The following is a 23,430-nucleotide window of genomic DNA, read 5'->3' as shown; positions in this document are numbered from 1 at the left end:
AGATTAAGATGGGAAACTAGAGCCATAATGCAGGAGAGATACAATGGTGGTGTGGCCCAGATGGGACAGACCAAAGGGTGAGAGGTTCTGACTCTGGTTATCTGGAAGCAGAGAAAAGAGTTTGTTTGTAAACTGGAAGTAAGATGTGGGAAGAAAAGAAGTCAGCGGAGACTCCAAAGTTTGAGGCGTGAGCAACTGGAAGGAAGGAGTCACCATTAAAGGAAAAGAGGAAGACGATGCAGGAATAGGCCTGGGGGAACATTCGGAGTTCGGTTTTGGAAGATTTGAGGAATTTATCCAAGTGGAGACACTGAGGCTGTGCTTGTCAGGAATCCACAAGATGGTCCACGTGAGAGATGTAAACTGGAGAGCTGCCCATATGCAGATGGTACCTAAAGCCAAGAGACTGGATGTAGCACCTAGAGTATGAGGATAACAGAAAAGATAAGAGAGTTAAGGATTGAAGCGGGCAGCCTCAATGTAAAGAAGTCAGGGGGACGAGGAGGAACCAGCAAAGACTGAGAAGGATCACAGCAGAGTACGAGAAAAACCAGGAGAGCGTGGTGCACTTGAAGTCAAGTAAACATTTCAGTGGTGATGGAGGACTCAGCCAGTGTTCTAATAATGTAGGCAAAGATGAGGCATGACAGCTGGACTTAGCAAAGAAGAGGTCATTGTTGACCTAGAAAAGAGCATTCTCAGTGAAACAGTGAAGTAAATGGAGTAAATGGTTCATAAGTGAACAGGGGCAGATATTCAAGTGATGCTGTATTTTGCAATATATCACATATTAAAATATTTTAAAATATTACAAAAATATTTATAAAGAAACATTAATGTCATTGGGAAATGCTTATAATAACCAAGGAAAAGATAACAACTTCTACATAAAACACACATGCATGTTTTTAAAAAGGAAAAAGAAAATATACAGGTAGAAAATGGGCTAAAACCTTAACACTAGATATCCCTGGGTGGAAGAATTAGAGCTGACATTTCTTTTTTTATGCCCTCCTTCCTCTAAAATTTTCACAATGCACAACCTCCATGATTAGAAAAAAATACGCCTATAAAATGCTTTTGTCAATAAAGTTTCCTACCCACATCCCAATCCTTTCACACTTCAATTCACCCCCTTAGAAACACCGTATTTAACTTACACAAGGATAACAACATATGGCATTGCATTAAAATTTACAAAGTATTTTCAAATGCATTAGCCTGTCCTCACAGCAAATCTAATGGGGATAAGGCAGGAGTTAAAATATCTCTATCTGCAGACACAAAAAGACTCCAAGAGGTTGATTTGCTCAAGGCCACACAAATCAGTGGCAGGGCTCAGATCTGAGTAAGTTCTTTCATTACCTTCAATACTCCTTCTACTTTAGCAAAATGAAAAATGCCGTTGGAGCAAAATGCTCCAAAATGTTGGAACAACATTCCTCCCTCATAAGTAACAAACATGGAAAACACCAAGAAGGCTAACCATACCCTCTTAATATTGCCATGTTCTTCTATCCTAATGGCTATCTCAGAGAGAGGTTCATCATTTCCATGTATGTTCTTCTATCAGGCTATAAGCACATATACACCAGGTACTAGGCAAGATGCTGGTGATGGATAACACAAGATTCAGATATCATTTTTTTTAACCACATTAAAAACCATTCAGTTTCATTAACATGTATTAAGTTCACACATAGCCTAAATAAACCTTTAACAACCCATGTATGATCCTCTATCAAAATACAGATTACAGGAATTCAGAAGCCTTCCGCTTCTGAAAAAATAATCTGAGAATTGTGATTTCTACAGTTTACAAAACGGAGGCTAATTATTTAGTAAACATGGATGTACATTAATCTCACAACCCCTTATGGAAGGGTTACCTATCTTCTTCTTGGTTAGCAAAGAAGATGTATTTATGTCAAACATGCCAACTTCATGACTTCTGTCTATTGATTTAGTGAATGTTTACCAGGATTTTAATGATCTGCCATCTTTTTATCCTTAATAGCAAATGGCATAACTGTTTTTTTCATCCTTAATAGCAAATGGCACAACTATTTACAATTTGGAATGATCCTTTGTCTTACTTTAATATAAATAATGATTCACTGAACACTTAACTAATGGTGATCTCTAGGAATGTTTTAAGTCAATGATAAACATCATCTCCATTTAGAGTTTCAATGTACGTTTTACCTACAGATACCCTCTGCATGCTGTGCTATTGCCAGCATTCTTGCCTGGGACCTGGTGTACAAAAGAGAGTTGACAAGTGCTTGCTGATGTACCTCATGGTAACAAGAGGAGCTCGTGCTCTATTTGATGTGATTATGTTAGGAGTTTCTAAGATGCCCTGCAGAAGCAGGAAGTACGCTAGGGTTACAGTTGAAGGAATTTAAGCAACAAAACAGGTCCCTGGGTTCCAGACAACTAAAACTGTATCCATCACTTTATAGCTAGGGCAGTGGGCTCCAATTGTCAGCAGGCATCATAAGCCCCTGGAACGCTGACTGGGACAATCCCAGAGTTTCCATTCAGTAGGGTGTGTAAGGGGCCCAAGAACTTGCATTTCTAACAAACGCCTGGGTAATGCTGACAGTGCTACTCCTAGGATCACACTTTGAGAACCACTAACCAAGTGAAAACTACTTCATTAAAGTCAAGTTTTGAATAAGTAATAAACAGTACTCTGAACTGCAGAGCTGTAAACTGACTTGAGAATAAACTTCAATACATTCTGATCTTTGGGCTTATGTTTCAGTCTTGAATCTGGTACAACTTAGAGAAGGTGAGGTGTCTGTTAGGATTAAATGCATTATAAAGATCAATTCCTTTTCATAATTGAAAAAGTAGAAGCCATCCACTCTGTTATCAAGGCAGTGATTAGTGTTCCCAGAGAAGAAGACCTGTATCTTACTCATTTTCAAAACCTCTAAAATGCCTTAAACAAAAAGATATTTAATCATGGTTAGCTGAGTAACATGATGATATTCCTGCCTTCAATGAGAATGGTTTGGGGGAAGGGGAAGACTAGAGCCTCCCGTAAGCCATATGGCAACTTTGAGTGACACAGAAAATGGTGCCGTCTCTGGACATATGAATCAGAAAAGGGTCCTCCTTCCCCAGGATGGATGTAGATCTGTGCCAGGGCAGCTGGCTGGGCACACTAAGCACTGGATAGATTCCAGCTCTTCCATGCCCCCACAGCTGGGTACAACTCACCCATCCATACAGGGTAGCCCTGTGTGTGCCAAGCATTTGTAGGACAGCATATGTATGTGCAAGAGTCAACAAAGGTCTGGGACTGGAAGCCATCTGTCTTCAGTACTTCACGAGTGGGTAAAGGGGGTTACAGAAATCCATCTAGCCATAAAGCTTCCTCTGAATGAGACATTCTATCACCAAAACCCACGACCTTCATTCAACAAACTCCTACTCATTCTTTGGGGCTTAGCTTCAACATCTTTTCCTCTGGAATCCCCTGCCACAACCAGACTAGAAAGGCTGTACACCCCCACGGCATACAGTCAGTTTCCATCACAGAACTTATGACAAATGGGATTACCTGATACGTGGCGGTGTTTTGATTCCACCCTCATGAGATTATAAGGCTCAATGTTGGCAAGGGCCATGTGTTTTGTTCCACATTTTACTGCTAGTACCTGGTACATAAGTACATAGTAAATATGCCTTTACTATTGAAACATTACAGAAAACTTCAACTAAGAAAGGCAAACAGGGATAAGAATTATCCATGGTTTCTTCCAGGGTAAGGAAAAGGCAACCAAAATTTAACTGGTGTTTTCTGATGATCAAGAATTCTTCTAAGATCCAAGGCACTTTCGGAGACTACACCCTGCAAGGAAAACGTGCCACTCTACACTACGCTCTGCTATTTCCATCCCTCGTGCTAAAATATGACACTTCAAGGATCTGTCAACTCTTAGTTTTACATTGTAAATATTGATGGTGTGAATACTTGCTCACATTTGCCTAAAACATGAGAAATGGTTTTGAGCCTAAGAACTTGAAATGGAAAATTCACCTCCACAAGCCTAACAGGCCAGATGAATTATGTTCATTGCTTGAAAACAGAGGCTGAGTCCTCACTCCTTCAGCAACAGGGTGGCTTTAGAATCTCTGACACCCTCACCATAGCACATGACTTTCAGAGACTTCCTGCAGAAAGGTTAAAGGTTATTTCTTAACGGCTCCCTTCAAAGTCTGAAACAGAAGACATGACCACTTACAAGTCCCTGACTGATACAGACTTGGAAAACCCAATTTCTTATCACATCTCGGAAGGCTATATACAATAAAATTCTACTCTGTCACTACTGCCTCACCTCCCAGTAAATACCGTCTCCACCACTCCCCAGGAACCACATTGGCATCGAGCACCAGTGAGTTAACCGTCAAATTCAATCTTCACTTTTCATTCCTCATCTTTTTGTCTTGTTTTGTTTGTAGCGGGGAGGGAGTAATTAAGTTTATTATTTTTTAAACAGAGGTACTGGGGATTGAACCCAGGACCTTGTGCATGCTAAGCACATGCTCTACCACTGAGCTATACCCTCCCCACCTCAGTCCTCATACTCAAACTTCTTTGGGCAACTGACACCACAGCCAACCCCTTTCTTCTTCAAAGGCATTTCTCCCTTTCCCCATCACTCTGCACTGTTGTATTTCCCTTATACTTGCTATCACTTACTTGTTTCTTTTGTGTGCTACTCAGTCTCTCCCCCCTTTAATGCTGGTAAAACCCAAGTCCTACTCTTTTGTCCTTTGTTCTCACTGCCTGGTTGATCTCATCAAATCCAGCAGTGTCAACCATGCCCTTCACTCAAGTGATTCTTGCATCTCCACACCAGCCTGGACCATGGCCCTGAGCAACAAGGCCTGCTACCAAACTGCCTAAGGAACTCTCTCAAGGTCAGCTCTCCAGGACCAGGCTCCTTAACGCACTTTGCTCACGTTCCTCCTGGTGGAGGGCAGAGGCACCATCCTCTATCAAGGCAGAAGCTTCCACTCACTCACCGTCCACATCTGTTCCTGTCAATTCTGTCTTCTAACATCGTGCCCCCTTTTCCATCTTCACTGCTGCTCCTCAATTGCAGCTCTGCCATCCTTTACCTGGACTATGATCATTGCTACTGGTAGGTCCCGCCCTTCTAATGTGACCTCCGTATTGCTGCCAAACTAAAGCGTGTTTTCTTACTCCTGATTTTTAAATCCTTCTCTTGCTCCCATCATCTACCAAATGAAGATCAGCTTCTCAGTATGACAGAAGGTCCCTTATGATCAGGCTTCTGCCTGCCTCACAGACTCATCTCTCATCAGGCTCCTTATAGCAGGCAGCACTCCAGGTATAACCAGTTACATAGCCTAACACTGGTTTGTGCTTCTGCCATTTTCAATCTGTGCTTGATACCAGAATGTCTTTCCCCCAAACTAGCGCACACTCACATCTGACCGTTTACTGCTTGGCAAATTTCTATTTATCCTTTAAGGCTCACTCAGTTCTGCTATAGGTCTTTTTCAGATCCTCCCATTTACAGCCTCTTTCTTCTCTCCTGGCACCAAATCGCTTCACTGCAATTGTTAGTTTACGTATCTGTCTCATCCTTACTCAATTAAAAAAATTTTTTTTAATTTGTAATTTCACATCAGCTGACACGTCGGCTGGCACAAAGTTTAAGCTCAATAACTGTGGAATAAAAACTCTTAGCAAAAAAAGTCATCATTCGATTAAAACTCAGAGACGAGCAGAATCGTATTATGTACATATTAGAGCAGTGAACTAAGAATCAAGCTATTCTGTGATTTAATTTTCCAAACTTAAATAATGCACACATAATCCACTTAGTCCTGTCCTTTTGACTCTCATGCACTCTATCTTCTAATCCCTTACTCCAACTCTGAATCATCTGTTGGCCTGTATCTTTCTTTTCCTCTGGCAGCCCCATTAAGTTCTATTATTCAATGAGCCAAAAATTCCATTCCATCCAAGTCTTGGATAAGCCTATTCTCTGAACCTCTTAAGTCTCACTACAGACCCTTCCTGAAACATCGGGACCTAGATCTACTAATCTAGCAATCATCCACTCTCACTTATTTATATAGGGTTTTTTTCTTTTAACTTATTTTCATCCCATCTCATCCTCACAATAAGGACAGGCAGGGCCCCTTTTATTACTATCATCTTACAAGCGAAAAAGAGATACCAAGAAACCCAGAGGACACTTATCCTTATTCCCCCACAAAAAACTGAAGAAAATTAATTCTGTACTTTCTCACACCCAGTCCTCTTTTTTTCTTTAAACATCATGGGTCAAAGTCACACCCTATTGTTGTCCTTCAGCTGCTGGCATGTTGGCTGCACTTTTGCTGCTGCCTCCCCTTCCTTTCTGTGCCTGTGCGTCCACCCTGCTGATGGGATCCCCGGCTGGGCATTCCCAAGTCATCATTTTTCTCCTTTTTTTAGCTCCATAATCCAAAGACTTTGACCAAGGAAGCTGAATGGCAGGAGTTTCAACCCAGAGTCCAATCCTCCAACAAGACTCTAAGTGAAACGCTACCCATCTCTCCCCAGCTGTCTTTTGGAAGGGCCTTTTTCCTGAACTCAGGCAATCATAGCAAGATTACTCCCAGGCCAGTCTGCTGTGCTTCTCGTCCTCTCCCTTGTGTTGCCTTCCTCCAAAGCCAGGCAAGGAAAATGAGAGTCCATGTAACTTAAGTTAAATGTGACTACTTTGATAAAAAATACTGATCGATGAGGATGAGACAAACTACTGGAGTAAATGAGGCTTAGATTTACCTGCAGATTTTTTCCCTTCAACACTCTCTCCTGTTGTGAAGAGTTGGCTTTCATCTCCAGCCTCAGACCCCTCACTCTCTCTCTCTCCCTGTCCTCTCCATGGCGTGGAGCTGTCCCTTACATGTGACACTCACCTGCTTTTCTGTTAGTAAAGAGTGGAAAGGGATAAAGGGGCAGGAGTGGGCACCGAATAGTCACTTTGTTCACAGCAGTCTGGCCCATAGCTCTGTCTCAGAGGAAGTCCCCTCCCGACCCATAAGCACAAGGCGACCCTTACCCTCAAAGCCTGAAAAACACTCAGTCCTCTTGTTTTCCCCTTAAAAACAATGTGGGAGAGAAACAATGATCGCTTCTATAAATTAGCTCAGCTGGTTAGACGGGATGCCAAGGAGCAGATTCAGCCCCTGAGAAGCCACTTGGCCCCTCCTGTGTCCCAAAGGAACCTCTGACTCCCAGGCAATTATCAGTCATCATGAAGAATATAAATGGCCCTGTGCATCATTATTTCTAAAACAACTAGCCACTGGCAGGCTCGGGAGCATCCTCCTATACATTCTATTTATTCCTATAAATTCAAACTTGAAACCTCAAGGGACTGAGTCTCCTGCAGTTTCTAAAGTCAGTACAATTAAATGAACACCACCTTCCTGAACCTTCTGTCATCTTCCTGCCTCTGGTTTCAATATTTCTGTCATAAGTTGCAGACTGTCACTCCAGTCCACCTAGGCATACATGTGGAGAACACGTGCTTATCCAAAGGGTTAGTCTGCCTACAGTGGCCAAAAGCATCACCCCTACTGGCCCTGACTTTCACCAGTTTCAAGCAGAGTCTTCATTACTAAGAATTAATTTTACAAGAATCTTAAGACTTCTTGCTTCAGGAAAAAAAAATAGGTTTTGCATAATGAGGTGGAGGGCAAGGTTTTAAGTCTGTCCTGTGGTAACTGTTCAGTCAGAAGGTACCCAATAAGCAGCCTTCTGTGGAAGCCTGGAAGACTGGACTATTCCCAGGTGATAGGAGAATACAGATTAAACAACCAATTATACTAATAAACTCTGAAATTAAACACAGCTGTTCATTGAGCTTTTGCACTGATTTCTCCAATTACAGCACTACTGTGTGCTCACACACACGCCTTTGATCTGATTCTCTTTCATTTCAGTCTATCCTGGGACTGGTCCTGTGGGAGAAGGTGAAATCCATGGATGACGGACGATGTCTAGAACACAGATATTCTATAATTCAAGACTGGGTAAAATTCACAAGTGACACAAAGGAACAAGGTCTGGTCTTTCTTCCCAGAGGGGCTATTACCTAACCTACTTTTGCTACATCAATTAAAATGACCCATCACCATGATTCCTAGCAATCTTCCTAAAAACAGTATCCACTCCTCATATCCTCCCCAATATTATCACTAAGTAGGTCAGAAATGTTGCTTCCTTTCCCTCATTGATTTTCATTAAGAGGATGCACTTCCTGGAACACTAAAAGGAAAGAGAAACACCCAATACAAGTACCAGTGACACCCCTCTGTAAATTTCTGGCACAGAAAGCCCAGTTCCCCCTAAAAGCAGGAGAAAATCTCATCACCCATAATTTATCCTTCTTGGCTGTACATCAACAATAATCTCAAACTTTAAAATACACAGTGGCAATGTTTCAGCCGGGTGATGGACATCTCCCAAAAAGAGCATATTCACTCCGTCTTTTCTAATTTCCTAAATCACCAACCCACCTCTTCCTTAAGTACACACTTCTTTTCTTCCTCATTCACATCCGTGTTTTGCCAGAAGGATGCCAAGTGACACCGCTTAGCATTGGCTTAGCAAGCCCCTAGAGCCTTATCAGGAAGCTGAGTGCAGGGGAGTAGGAAGAAGGTTTGTAGACACTGGGGAGTGGAGAAAGGGGGAGGGGAGAGGGGAGCAGGAAGTCTCCCGAGGCAGTATTTGGCTCTCTAGAAAAGCTATGAAGAGATGGGTCTCCAAATCCCACTGGCGGGGCTTCCCTGGTCACCTCCCCCCGCTGAAATCTCTCCCTTGGCCCCAGGTCCTCAAGCCGGGCACTCCAAAGAGGGCGCCGCAAAGTCCTTCAGAGCCCTCAAAACACAGGAGCTCGAAAAGCATCCCCTAAAAGACAGCAGAGTCACATACCCTCTCTCGGGTGGCTTCCCGGGGCGGCCAACTTCATCCCTGGAAACGAACGAAAAGCCCTTTCCTCCAGGGAAGGAAACAGGCAGCGGCAGAGAGCAATTAACTGGCATGACCCTCACCCCTCATCTCCTTCCTTCCCCCTCCCCCCTCAAACTCCAGGCTAAGGACCAGGTGCGACTCACCTCCAGGCAAGGAGGAAGCGGGCGACCGGAGGAGGAGGGCAGGTCCCCAGCCCAGGCCGCCTGGCAGCCGGCGAGCGCCCAGCAGCAAATCCAGGCAGGGCTCCAGGGCGCCGAGAGCCCACGGGAGGGGGCTCCGGCCGGCCGCCCCCGGCCCCTCCCCCGCGCCGGCCCCCGGATGAGGGGCAGCATCTCAGCCCCGCTGCGGTCAGCCCGCCGGGCCGGCAGGAAGGCAGCCTCCCCGGGTGAGGCGCGCTTCGAGTGGCTCCCGGGCCGCGAGGGCTGCGCGCTCGGCTCCCCGCTTGCTGGCCCCCTACCCGTCAGCCCGGTGACAACTCGGCTGCGCTCGCGGCCCGGGCGGCCGGCGCCGGTGCTCCCGTCACGCCGGAGGGAGGGACCGCGGGGCGCGGGCGCGGCGCGGGGGCGGGACGCGGGGCGGAGACGAGGGAGCCCGAGAGCAGGTGGCGCGGGCGGGGGCTGCGGCCCAGCAGGGCTGGTGCTGTGGGGCTGCGCGGCCGCCGGGGGCGGAAGCCTCATTACGCGGTAGACGGCGAGAAAGGTCGGGGTGGCCCCGTAGTGTGCCCCATCCCCAGTTCCCTTGGCCCACCGGGAGGGGCGCTCCGGGGGCCGTGGGTGAGGGCAGGGAGCCAGAGTAAAATCCAGGACATCAGGACGTTGTTTTCCGGCGGCGAGTCTTTAAAATCTCCCTACTTCCCGCGTCACACACAAACACACACAGATGCGCCCCAGGAGCATCCCTTCGTAAGAATCTAAGCTAGCTGGCGCCAGATTGAATTTGGGGGTGGTTAGGATTTGCGTGAAATGGCAGAGAAGAAAGTGGGGTACACCTTCGTCAGTGTCAAGGATCTCAAGGGTCTTTTCGTCTAAAATTCTGTGAATGAGTGAATTATCCTGTTGTTCAAAAGGAACACCCAAATTTCTGATAATTGAGCATCTGGAGAAATCTACCTGGCAGACTCAATATAAGTTGACTTGAATTTGTGGCACTGTCTCTAATGTCCTTTAATAAACATCTCTACATGAAATATGAAAGTTCTTTTCTCTCTTCCTCTCTCTCTCCCTCCCTCTCTCTCTCTCTGCCTACCCGCCCCCGACCCCCAACTCTCTCTCTCCCTCTCTCCCTCTCTCCCTCTCTCTCTCTCTCCCTCTCTCTCTCTCTCTCCCTCTCTCTCTCTCCCCCCCTCTCTCTCCTCGGTCTGGTGTGTATATGTGTTCTGATTATAACAGTTATGCATGTTTACTGTAAACATTTTGGAAAATATTGAAGATTGTCAGGAAGGATTTTAAAAATCACTAGGGATCCCACCGCCCGGAGATGACACTGTTAATGATATTAGCATCTTGGGGAATTTTCTTCCTTGTATTTAATTGTGTGTGTACTGCAAAACTGGGATTATAATTTGTAATTTGCTTTTATTTTTCCTTAACATGAATATTTTCTCAAGTCATTAAAGTCCGTGACAGCAGAGCTTAAGTAACTCTATAAAATATATTGTTTGTATTATATATAATTTAGCATTGGATATGAAGCAGTTTCTCAAGTATTCAATATTATTAATAATTCTAGTTAGTTTCTCTATAGGAATACTCACTATTGTCCAATACAGTTTAATATGAAATAATCTAAGTGCTCCAAAATGGGGGAATGACTAAGTGAATTATGCTGTTTCACATAGTACGATTATACAGACATTGAAAATCATGTTTTTCAGAGAATACAAAATGAATTGAGGAAATGTGTTTAAATAACATTAATGTAAATCTAAATAAACAGTATATTCCCAAGTATAGCGTTTCTTGGGGGAAAGGAGGGGATTTAAGTGTGTTTTATGGAAGGAATATGTCTAGGAGAAGATAAACCTGTTGGCAGTGTTAATCTTTTAATGCTGGTGCACAAGCATTTTTTCTTTCATTTTTACAGATGTTTTCAATTTTTCCATAATTATTATATATTACTTTTATAATCATTATGGATTTCTTTCTGTCCTTTGCTGCCAATCAGTTCTACCTGAAAAAAATCATCAAAGATGTATATTAAAATGTAGGAACAAAAAGTTTCACCGATGTTATTGGTAAAAGAAAATAAATGAAACCTAAATACCTAATACTTGGGAAACAGTTAAGTAAATACTGATATTTAGTGATATATGATCCTAAGTCAAGAACTTTTAAGAAAAGCATCTGACAGAGAGATAAGCTTTTATGAAAATGCTTCCAATTAAATGAGGAAAATCATGATACAAAATTTATATACAATAGATATATTCAACATAGTAAAAGTATAATACATGTGCAGAGGATATGAACCAATTTCAGGACAGTGATTTTTCAAGAGGAAAACACAGAAGAGTCGAATTAGAAAGGACTGTAAAAGGGACTTCACTTGTACCTCTAATACTTTATTTCTGAAAGGGAAGAAGGAAAGAAGGAAGGAAACATCTGAAGTAAATATAATAAATGTAGCACTATTTTTATTGCGAGCTTGGGGTGGTAATGATTATAATCCTATTGAGTTAACACCTATTGAGCACTTAATGGACAGGCACCAGCAATGTTCCAAAAGCTTTACAAGCACTATTTCTTTTAACCCTCAAAACAACCCTATGAGGTGGGTACTCATTATCCCCATTTTACAGATGAGCAAATAAAGGCACAAGTGTCTCAGCAAGATACTATGTAAGGTTTAGACACAGGCAGTCTGATTCCAGGACTCACCCATTTAGGAGGTTTTTTTTTTACCATCTGTGTTTTTCTAGATTTTTGATATATTTAATAATTTAAATTTTTACATAGAATAGGATCTTAACTAGGCTCTAAAATCCATATTTAAAAGACTGAAAAAAAATAGACCAAGTGATTAATAATGGGTATTTTCTGGATGACATGATATGGGTGGGGTGGGTTTTTTTTTCTATTTCTTTTCATTTTTCCCTATTTCCAAATGTTTTACAGAAAATATATATTAGTTTAATTTTTAAAACAAGAAAGCTGGGGCATATTAAAAAGGAATATGACACTTAAGCTATTCTTCTATCATATTCTAGGTATTACACATCAAGTTGGTCACCATAGCTTAAATAACTTGTAGGAGAAGAAGTATGAGGAATTGGGGAGGATAAATGGAAAGAACTCTAAAAGGAACAAAAGAGGTGGTTCAAAAAATGGAAAATAGGTCATATGCAGAAAGTTAAATTAGGATAACTTCATTTACTCTAAGTCCATGAAAGCCTTTGACCAGTGAGATATCTCTCCTTTGCTCTGCATGTCCTTCAGGGATCAAATAAGAAGAATGTGGGGTCAGACAAACTTGCTTTTTAAACTGAAACTCCACTACTTACTGGCTGTGTGATTTGGGGCACACTGCCTCACCTCCTTTGGCTTCAGTTGCCTCATCTGTAGATTACAGTTAAAAATACCTGACACTATCAGTTTGTTGTGCAATGAGTTAATGTACATGAGTTAATGTAACTAAAGCATCACCATGCTTATTGGTATATTTGTAGCTCTTTATAAATGTTCCATTCTTAAATGATTTACACAATTTTCTCCATGGGAATCCAAAAACCCCCAGGAAGAGGTGGGGGGAAGGGGTTCCTCCAATGTCTTCTTAGGAGATTAGGAGTTTTCTCTGAAAGTTTTTATAATCTGTATTCATATTTTATTGATAATCAGGAAAGATATATATAATTTTTTATAATGTGTAAATTATATATAATTTTATATAATGTACAATTTTATATAATTATATAATGTGAATATATATATATTGACATATATATTTTGATTACTTGTATGTCAGTCTTTAGCATGAAATGTTAGTACCTCTGTTTGCACTTGACTTTATATCTCCAAGGCACCTCACTCCCCACAGGCCAGCCACACTGGCCTTCTTGCTGTTCCTTCAAACCACCAGACATGCTTCCACCCCTAAACCTTGTTATTTGTCTGTTCCCTCTCCCCAAATGGATATTTACTCAAATGTCACTTTCTTAGTAAGCACTGGCCACCTTTTCTAAAATCCCCATCACTCCCTGTCTCCCTTCCTTGCTTTACTTCTCTCCCTAGCACTGTCATCATTGCCTATTTTGCTTATTGTCTGTTTCTCCTCACTAAAATGGAAGCTCCATGAAAATAGAGTTTCTGTTTGCTCTTAATGATAAAATTTTCAGATCTAGTACATAGGCACTCATGGAATAGGCACTCACTGAATAAGCACTCACTGAATATGTGTTGCAAGCATGAGTGCATGATGTGCATCATAAATCAGAACAATTAATGTTTTACTGTTCATATTAAATATTTCAGACACACAGCAATCAACTTAACAGTTTCTAAAAATTATCCAAAGATCAGTGTAGGGGGGAATCCCCAAATTCTCAATTTCAGAAACAAAGGATCAGTTACAGATAACAGAATCCACTTATTCCAGTTTAAGGAGAAAGGAATTTAGTACGCAGTATTGGGACCTTTCAGAATTTCTTGAAGGGCCAGTAAACAAAGCTTGGATCTATGCAGCCAGATAGAACACAGCTTGGAGTGATATCCTACCACCCACAAAACTACCGTCGTGCAAACTCCACAGCAGCCTTCCTGTACCACTCAGCATATGTGACGCTAAAGACTATACATTCAAACCTCTGTGCCTCCTAGAACCAAAGAGCCAAACGTCCCTGTTGCCATGTCAGCCAGGAGAATTAATCCACACGCCTGCAGCTACCATCTCCTGTTGCTCACTTACTCCTTCTGAGTCTTACGTGAATGCATTTCCTTGGCAAAAGTAGTTCTAACATAGAATCCAGCTACAAGAGAATCCTGGAAATGTTTTAGCTGTTTCATCTCTTTGGTTCAAAAAAGCACATGAAAAGTGGGACAGTTTGCAAATAAGTGAATCAAACTGCAATTCTGCAGCAGTCCACCCTTCTTGCTACTCAACATACATGAACACTCATAACTGAATTAAAGCGTCCATCTCTGGGTGCCATTCATTTCTCTTCTACCTCAGGGACAATCCCATCTTGATATCCTAAAATCTCAGATAAATTATAAAGTCAACTACCACTAATCCACCATATATTAAAAACCAGGCAATTACTATTTGGCAATAAAAAGGAATGAGCTATTGACATACCTTATAACTTGGATTAATCTCATAGGCATCAAGCTAAGGAAAGAAGCCAGTCTCAAAAGCATGCATACTGTATGATTCCATTTATATGACACTGTCAAAAAGACTAAACTCTCACGATAGAAATCAAATTAGTGTTTATCAGAGGTTAGGCCACATAGTAGGGAAGTGTGACTACAAAAGGATAACATAGGAGGAATTTGGGAGGGTGGTGATGAAATTGTTTTGTATGTTAATCGTAATGGTGGTCACACAAATCTATATATGCATTTAAAGTCATAGAACTGTACAGCAAAAAGTCAGTTTTACTGTATGTTCATTTAAAAATTCATCATTTTTAAAAGTAGTACAACAAATACTAAAATTATCAGCCCCTAAAACTGACAGTATGTTAGGTTTTATAGACATCAAATATTTAGTAATTTTGAAAAAATAGGGAAACAAAATAAAAAATTAGTATTTTATACATAGAAGAACAAGGAAGAAAATATAGGGACAATAATTTTCATTTCTGCAATTGCTTCTGAAATTACCTTTGGTATTGATAACTTTTTTCCTAAAAGTTCCCTTTGTGCTCAGGCAGCACCTCACATGGTCATGATTCTTTGGCTAGTGGGCTAATTCAAAGCTCAATTCCTGAGTGGTCTGAACCTTGGTGATCCTGGCTATCTGGGGTTGCTGCAGTCTGCCAGTTAACTTTTAACACTGGATTATTACAATGCTAGGAGGCACTCCAGAGGAATCCCTGAGCTCCATCTTAGAAAATTATAGTAAACCACTACAGTTAACTTTTTTTTCCTTCCTGCTCCATTGGCAAGAGGAACTCAAGAAGCCAAATGATAGTCTCAACATCCCAACTTCCAGTTCAATTGCCTCCCCTGGTGGGATATTTATCCAGTGAAGACTAAGACCTCCAAAGTAGCAAGACTTGGACTTGAGAAGGAAACTTTTGTGCTTTGATCATTCAGTGTATAGTGAGAAATACTACCCATACTTTACTCCTCAACTTCTGGACCTGGTTTGGGGAGAAACAGCATCATATATTAGTCACTAGTTCAGAGAATATACTTCATCCCATAGGATACCACCCTAATGCTCAAAGGTATTATTTCCCAGCTGACACAGTAAATTGGTTGCCTGGGTCATTCTGCTATGCCATAAGCCAGGTGCTTTGGAATGAAGTTTTTATGGAAATATCAGTGAACCCCAAGAGCACTGGCCTTAATTATTTTCTATGAAATGAGTTTCTTGATTGAAAACAATATTCTGTGAGAAAACATGATGTAATAAGGCATGATGTATCTAAGGCATTAAGTCAACAGCATAATGGCCCAGGAGAAAAAACCATAACCAGATTGTGTTTATTCCAGTGGGGACAAAAGACCGTTCACTCAGTAGTGGAGAGTAACCAATATAATCAACCAGAGGGTAGGCTGGCTCCCTCATTATATTACATAAAATCGAGAGCTCCCTATTGGTCTCTACTGCTGGCTGATTGGCATTTAGCCATAGTGGGAGAGCCAGGTCAACCTTGGAGAGAGGCAATCAATTTTTTTATTGAGGCATATGCAATCATCATCACTGCTATGATGGGCCATTGTTTATGAGCTCACTGACGCAGTAATATCACTAGGGAAAGAAGCTGACTACATCAGCAGGGTGAGTCATCTGGCTCACCTGGTTATTGAACATTTGGTGAAAATTCACATGGGACATTAAGATTCCACATGCTGCACCCATTTCAAGAGATTCATTCATATAATTCTTCCCCAATCATCCTTATCAGCAAGCTTCCAAACCCTTTCTTTTCCACCTCCTTTACTGGATGGCCAAACCTTTAGCTGTTACCCATAAGGTGATATAGATCTGACATCATGTCAACTTCCTGGTAAAGTTCACCATAAGGTTGTACCCATTGGAGGATTTTCTCACATTGTCCTTCTGAGCCACTCACAATTTATTTGTTAATCGATATAAAAGCAGAGGGCTAGCCCTTGAGTTTTTTTAAACACATAATTCTAAGGCCAAGAGGCATGAACTAAAAATCAAAGAAAAATTAAACCACTTGGAAGCAGAATACTGTGAATGAGATACTAAATGTCAATGCAATTTTTTCCTTATGACATACATAGTTCAAAGAACTTCCTGCAATAAAAAGCTTGTCTGTGAACCGTATACTCAAATCTGCATGCCTATTAGCTAACACTGATATTACCTGCGACAGGAGCATTGCTGGCAACTACAGCTGAGCCATCTGAAATCCTGTGACCTGACAATTCTTTAATCATTTTATCCACTTCCCTATTTTAAAAGAAACACAAGTCTGATTGGCACACACAGATTCCGCAAATCCATTTACCCAGATACATCAGATAAGGAACAGTGAAGGAAATAAATTTCAGCCCTTGAAGGTCAGGGGTATGCAATTCTTATTTAGTGTGAGAGGCTTCAGTCAAACAATTTGGATGAACAGACCAGGTGACTGAATGTAGATTTTTTTTAAAGGTTTTAAAATGTTAAGCACCGTAAAGAATTCAACAGATGAACCTCAGGAAAGTATTGGCCTTTAAAGATCACTGAGCCAAATCCCATCGCAAATCCCTGAATCCTCTCAGCATCTCTCCCTCAAATAACTTTTCAGACTTAAAAAAAAAAATACTTCCGTGACTGAGAAATCACTATCTTCCCAGGCAGCCACGCTACAGTAAGAAAGTCTGTCTTCAGGGGAACAAAAAAATCTGTCTCATTGTCACAGTTCTAACTCTGGGACCCAAACAGAGCAAACCCCATTCCTCTTCCAGTGACGACCCTTCAGATAGCTGCTTCTATCATAATCGTCTCCGGATAACGTCTCCAGTTTCTTCCATCATTTTTCACATGATTTGATTTTACATTCACCTCAATTTTTCCATACTCCTCTTAAAAGTATACATTGAGACTGAAGTAACAGCATAGATTTAGTCTATAACAGAGTAGAGTAGAAGCATAATTTCCCATGTCCTAGAGAACTTATAGTTTATTTTTTTCAGTTTAGTGTCCAAGTGGATTTTTTGGATGTTGCACTAATGTTCACTGTAATTGCTAACACTCATTAGGAGCTTAATCTGTGCCAAGCACCTTGAAAAGGGCCTCATGTGTATCCTCTCATTTAATTCTGATGACAACCACCTGTGAGGTAGGTGCTATTTTTTTTTTTTTTTTTTTTGTGAGGAAAATGAGACTAAGAAAGAATAAGTACCTTGCCCAAGCTCAAATACCCAATAAGCGGCAGTATCTGGATTCTCTCCCAGGATTTTTGGAAAAGTATTAGCACCTATTGAACACTTACTATGTGCCAGCACTGCGTTGAATCCTTACCTCCAACTGTTAAGTAGCTAGTATTATTAATCCCATTTTACACACAGGGAAACCGAGGCTTAAAGAGGTATAACAAAATGGTTAGAAATGAAGAACTAGCTTATCTGAACAAGTTCACTGAATACAGCCAGGTGTAGGATGTTATACTTAGCCCTTATAAAAATTAATCTTACTAGACTCAGTCCATTACTCTACTCTGTCAAAATTGTTTAGAGATACCAATTTGATCTGAAGGATTTTTATCACTGCTACATTTTCACAACTGCAAGTCTTATAGGAAAGTCTTCCATGGGTTCCAGTTATCAGCAAATTACACTGCATAGAAGGAGGCCTAGGAACAAGTCATCCACAAACCATGAGAAACTTCTCTCCAGATGCCATCAGTGCACTCACCAGACAGCATTGGCCAGTCATTCAACCTTTAATACACCATCTAATCTAGGCCATATCACTCCATTTTGTCCACAAGAATACAATTTGTTAAGTGTCCTACTGAAAAATTGATTTGGCATCCCAGGTGAAATTTAACAACCCTATCAAAAGAGAATATCATAAAAGGAATATATGTTTGTACACGTATGACTGAGACATTATGCTGTACACCAAGAATTGACACAACATTGTAAACTGACTACACTTCAATCAAAAATTAAATTAAAACAGAATATCATATTAGTGTGAAGTAATTTAGAGATAGTGAATCTACCTTCAAGCTTAGTGATTACCATCTAAATATTTGTTTTTGGAAACAAAACACTAAATTAAATATACTTTAAGTTGTTTTCAAGCTCACAGTACTCTATTTTTACTCACGTAATTGAAGATAGCACTTCCTGTATCATCAAAATGATATTTGAGTTCCAGTGCTCGCCACTCATTCTTCTGAGTTGATTTTGAGTCTTGTGAGTTGACTTTTATAATCCATGCTTGTGATCTTGACCTCTTGGGCAGCTTTAAGATTGACAGTAGAATTTTAGGGTTTTGTTTGCATTTCCTATTTGGTTAAGCTGATAGTTTTACTTTTTCCTTAACTGAATTACCCATGAACTGTAAGTAAATTACCTTCTCTTGAAAGTCATCCAGAAACTTTTGATAAATAGATGCTTGGCACCTTAGTAACAATCCTTTAAGGCCACAAATCTGTCATACAACCTTTCCTGGCTTTGAAATCTCATAATATATTCAATAGATTTGGCAATTTTCTGCTACCTTTGATTTCACTGCTTGGCACTTAATAGTCCTTCTTTGTATAAAATAATGTTTCCTTTTAGTTTTATATTACACTGTGATCTCTTTAAAACATTTGAAGCAACATTATAGATCAAACTTAAGTTAATTCAACCATCTGAACGCCACCATATATGATTGTATTGTTATTCACAAAGATAATAACCACTAAGAAGCATAGGATTTGGGGCATGTTTCTTTCAACACTGGAAACACCCAGATTTCAAACATGTCAAAATGTGAAAAATATGTAACTCTGATAATTGAAGAAAAATAATAGTTATGCTAATTATTGAGTTTCTGTTACAAGTTGTGCCCATATTTTTCAAAGCAGTATAAAACTGAGAATTTTCAACAGTATTTTCCTGTCTTCTACAACCATCTACAACCTATAACAAGAGATAAAGTTGTTTGATTAGGAAATAATAAAGGTCAGATATCTGTCTAATATTATGAAATGCTTTGTTCAAGATACTTTGTATTTTTAACTGAATACCAAATTTCCCCACATATTTTTTGTAAATCTAGTGTTCTGCCACAATTAGTTTGATTTTCAATGTATTTGTAGAACTATTACCCCTCTGAGAGATACAAAAGGTCACCTCCCTTTTCTAAAACACAGAATTATTCAACAGAGCTTAATAATTGCACTGCTAATGTAATTCTTACTATACCTCAGAGAGAGACTTCTCCTTGATATAGATTCAGACCAAGTTTCATTTGTAATGTTAATATATTTTGCCTAAGAAAGCCTCAGCTATGTCACTTCCCCACATGCTGGCTAGATCCTAATGAGGTTTTCGTACTAGAGTGGAGAAAGACACACATTCTCATTTTTCATCTCAGTTCAGAAATAAAACTTACATTAGCCATTTGTAGTATGCCTATTAGTGTCCCTTTGATAATTTTCTGATCCTTAGCATTTGTAAAGTAGACATTGAATTTTGATACCACAAATCCTGATTGACAGTTAATGATTCTTTTTCTTATTAATAAAATGGGGTGGCCTAAGGAATTTATAGAGATGCTCTGTTAAACTAATATTATAACTTAAAAAATAAGATTAAATGACCAAGACTATTTGGGCAAGAACCAGCCCAGTTCTTCCTCTTTAAAATGAGGGGGGAAATCTGTTTCTAAATATTGTGCCCCCAGGGTTACCACTCAGGCTTGAATCTTACTCAAGGAAGGAAAAATCAAGTCGTGGTTTCAAACTAATTCAAAAAATAAACAAATTTTTTTCTTAGCAATGGAAGAAAGTAATTACGTAAACAACATCAAGCCATCGTCAGAAATGGAGATTATTCATTTCAGAAACCCTAAATAGAACACTGACATTTTACTTGTTTCATACCTCCATACTTCATCCCATTCTCGTTTACCCCTGTTTATAATTGCTAGAGTTTGCTAAGTCTCCTTTCTACTATCAGCCTCCCATTAATGACACATTGTACACTGTATAAAGTTGAGATATTTATGCATCTATTACTAACTCTCAATCCCCTTACTAATTGAAGCTCATATCGCATGGCTTCTAATTCATAGCCCTTCTTGGTCTGGCCTCAGGCTACCTTCTCATTAACCATTTCCTTAAAACCACTTCTGATCCAGTCAAACATATAATCCTCTAAAGCCAGTCCATGATTTTTATCTCTACACCTTTGTTCATGCTCTTTGGTCCTTTACCTGTGAAGGAAACTTAGCATAGAAACTGTGGGTGTGCCTGCACGCGGGACATTTCACAGAAGTGGCCGGACTTGTCTGCAAACAGAGATTCCTGCCAAGTGACTCTGCCCATTCCCAGGGGAAACTGCTTGCAAACAAGAATGTTTATTAGTTCCTCAAAAGGAACAGGCCTGGGAACAGGAGGGTCTGAGTGTAATCAAGATAAGGAAGCCTTAGATGTAGTGCGCATGCATCAACCTAAAAAATGTTTACTCTCTGTGCTTGGCAAGAGTTACTCCTTTGTGTAGATGGTATAAAAAAAAATAAAGGAACCTGAATCTCGGGAGACATTTTGCACCACAGCAGCTCTGTGATTCATTCCGTCGGCAACAACCTGGAATGCATCTCCTTCTCTCTATTGTATAAATTAAGATAAAATATCACTTTTTTAAAATAATGATTTGCTTTAATTCCCCAATTGGTTATGAGCATTTAGTTTATACCATCTTTATTGAATTTATTATTCATATCTATGAATGATATAAATGATCTTTGAAATTCAGGGACCTTTCAATACACTTATTGGTAACTTCTGCAGTGTAACAAAGCACCTCCCATTAGAGCGTCCAGTAAATATGTCTAAGAGAGTGAATAAATGAATGTCTGATCTATGATCTTACATTTATCCTCTCTATTATTTATAAAGGATCTCCTCATTCTTTTCATGCCAGTCTAAACTTATTATAGGAATAAATTATTTTCAAAGACTCTAAAAAAATTCCATTTTCAGTAATATGACACACTTGACACTGTGACCAACCCTCCCACTGAAAATAACTTAAATAATAAAAAATATTTTTAAATACATCGATGTGTTTGAAGAAAGTAAGGACCCTCAGAAACCAAAGCCTAAGTGAATATAGGAATCCAGAGAGGTAAGAGGAGCTTTGAATCAGGCTTTCACTTTGAGGACATTTGCTCATGAAGGTGAACTTGAGCTTCTGTATTCACAGGTAACAGGAGATAAATCCTGGGAGCTATCTGACCAAGATGGGAATCTAATTGGAGATGCCTTAATAAATCAGGTACCCCAGAAGCCTAAACCCTCAAGGTATATGTGAACTAGAAATAAATACAGGGAACAGCAAGGAAAATTGCCTAATGTAAAATGTGGCATTGGGTAGAGGGAAACACTAAATCGCCCCTTGGAATTCCTACCCACAAGCTGGCCTTCACCTGAGCTTGTAGCCTAATCTCATACTACCTGTGGATATCCAAAAAAAATCCTCAGGCATAAAATTTTAATTTAAAGTTTTCTATGTTGGTAGAGTTCCCCAATGTTTAGCAGATGCAAAAGCAAACAGTCACTGAGCTATAAATTGCAAATGCAGGGCTTAAAAAATTCAACAGATAAAATTCCCAAAGTATGAACTTATAGTTTGAAAATACATGAGGAAACAAGCCATATAGAATGAGAGGTACTACAAACAACAGACAGCAAAGTTAGAGGCGTAAAGACTTCAGATATTAGTATTAGAAGACAAGGAGGACTAAATGTTAAGCATACCTGATATATTTTAGAAATTAAAAGCACCCTGAAAATGTAAGGGAAAAATAAGAGAATATGTTTTTAAAAGACAAAAATGGTTTTAAAAGAGAGAGAGAGAAAGAAGGAAGAAGGGAGGAAGAGAAGCAGAGAAGAAGGGGAAGAGGAAGGAAGGAAGATTTAGAAATTAAAACTATAAAAACTGGACTGAAAAACTCAGTAGACTCTCCTTTCCCATTATTTTTCCCTTTCTCTCGGTCTAGGCCAATAATTCAACCTTGATTTTTGGGTTTTTTTAGTGGGGAGGTAATTAGGTTTACTTATTTAGTTTTTTTTAGAGGAGGTACTGGGGATTGAACCCAGGACCTTGCGTATGCTAAGTATCCACTCTACCACTTGAGCTATACCATCTCTCCTTGAATTTTTTTTTTTAATTAGCAAAATGTCTTTACCTAATAAAGAGTATCTATAATAGGAACTACCACTAAACATCATACTTGATAAAAACGTTCCCTTTGCGATCAGGACAATGACTAGAATGTCCAATTTTTTCAACTTTGTACTGGAATCTTTAGCTAATACTAAAAGGGAATAAAAGAAAATAAACAACAAAAAGACTAGAAGGGAAGAAATTAAAATGTCATTACTTTCAAGAGATATGACTTATGAAAATCCAACAGAACTATAATTTCTAGAACAAGAAGTGTTTAGTAAATTTGCAAGGTAAAAATCTGTTACATTTTATATACCAACAATACAAAGTTGAAACATATTTTTAAGCTAAAATAAAAAGTTATGAATATTCAGAAATAAACTTAAAATATGCAAGATCACTATGGACAACATATAAGACTATACTACAATACATTAAAGAAGACCTAAATAAATCAACAGGTATACTGTGCTCATGAACTAAAAGACTAATATTATTAAGATGATAGTTCTATAATTGTTATGTAAATTAATATAGTGACAATAAAAATCCCATCAGAGGTGTATAAATTAACATTGAGTTGAGTTTAAAATTTATACTGACACTGAAGGGTCAAAAAATTGTCAAAGCACTATTCAATTGAGAGAGAAGAAAAAAGTTTGGAGAACATGCTCTACTAGATATCAAGACTTTTTATAAAGTTGTAGAAATTAAAATCAAGTGGTGTTTACACAGATTGACAATTAGAGAAATGAAGTTGAATAGAAAGCTTAGAAATAGACACACATTTATCAATTAATATATAACTAAGGCAGTTTTAAAATTTTGTGGGAGACAAACGGACTTTTCAAGATGGTACTGGGACAACTGAGTATCCATAAGGGGGAAAAATACTGT

General features: G+C 39.7%; 1 protein-coding gene across 2 annotated transcripts in view; it reads right to left on the bottom strand.

The window, feature by feature from the left end:
• ELAPOR2 (endosome-lysosome associated apoptosis and autophagy regulator family member 2) overlaps positions 1-23,430 on the bottom strand; it is a 230,751-nt gene that overhangs the window by 145,634 nt on the left and 61,687 nt on the right. Inside the window, exon 4 of one of the 2 annotated variants that reach the window (XM_031454811.2) lies at positions 18,476-18,613. In XM_031454811.2, coding sequence (XP_031310671.1) covers positions 18,476-18,613 — 138 coding nt within the window. Of the gene's footprint in view, positions 1-9,162; positions 9,531-18,475; positions 18,614-23,430 lie in introns of those variants that run through there. The other variant, XM_010977996.3, reaches the window with a different exon arrangement.

Source organism: Camelus dromedarius, chromosome 7 (assembly GCF_036321535.1).
Source record: "Camelus dromedarius isolate mCamDro1 chromosome 7, mCamDro1.pat, whole genome shotgun sequence".
Taxonomy (NCBI): Eukaryota; Metazoa; Chordata; class Mammalia; order Artiodactyla; family Camelidae; genus Camelus; species Camelus dromedarius.
This window is presented reverse-complemented; position numbering and strand designations above follow the sequence as displayed.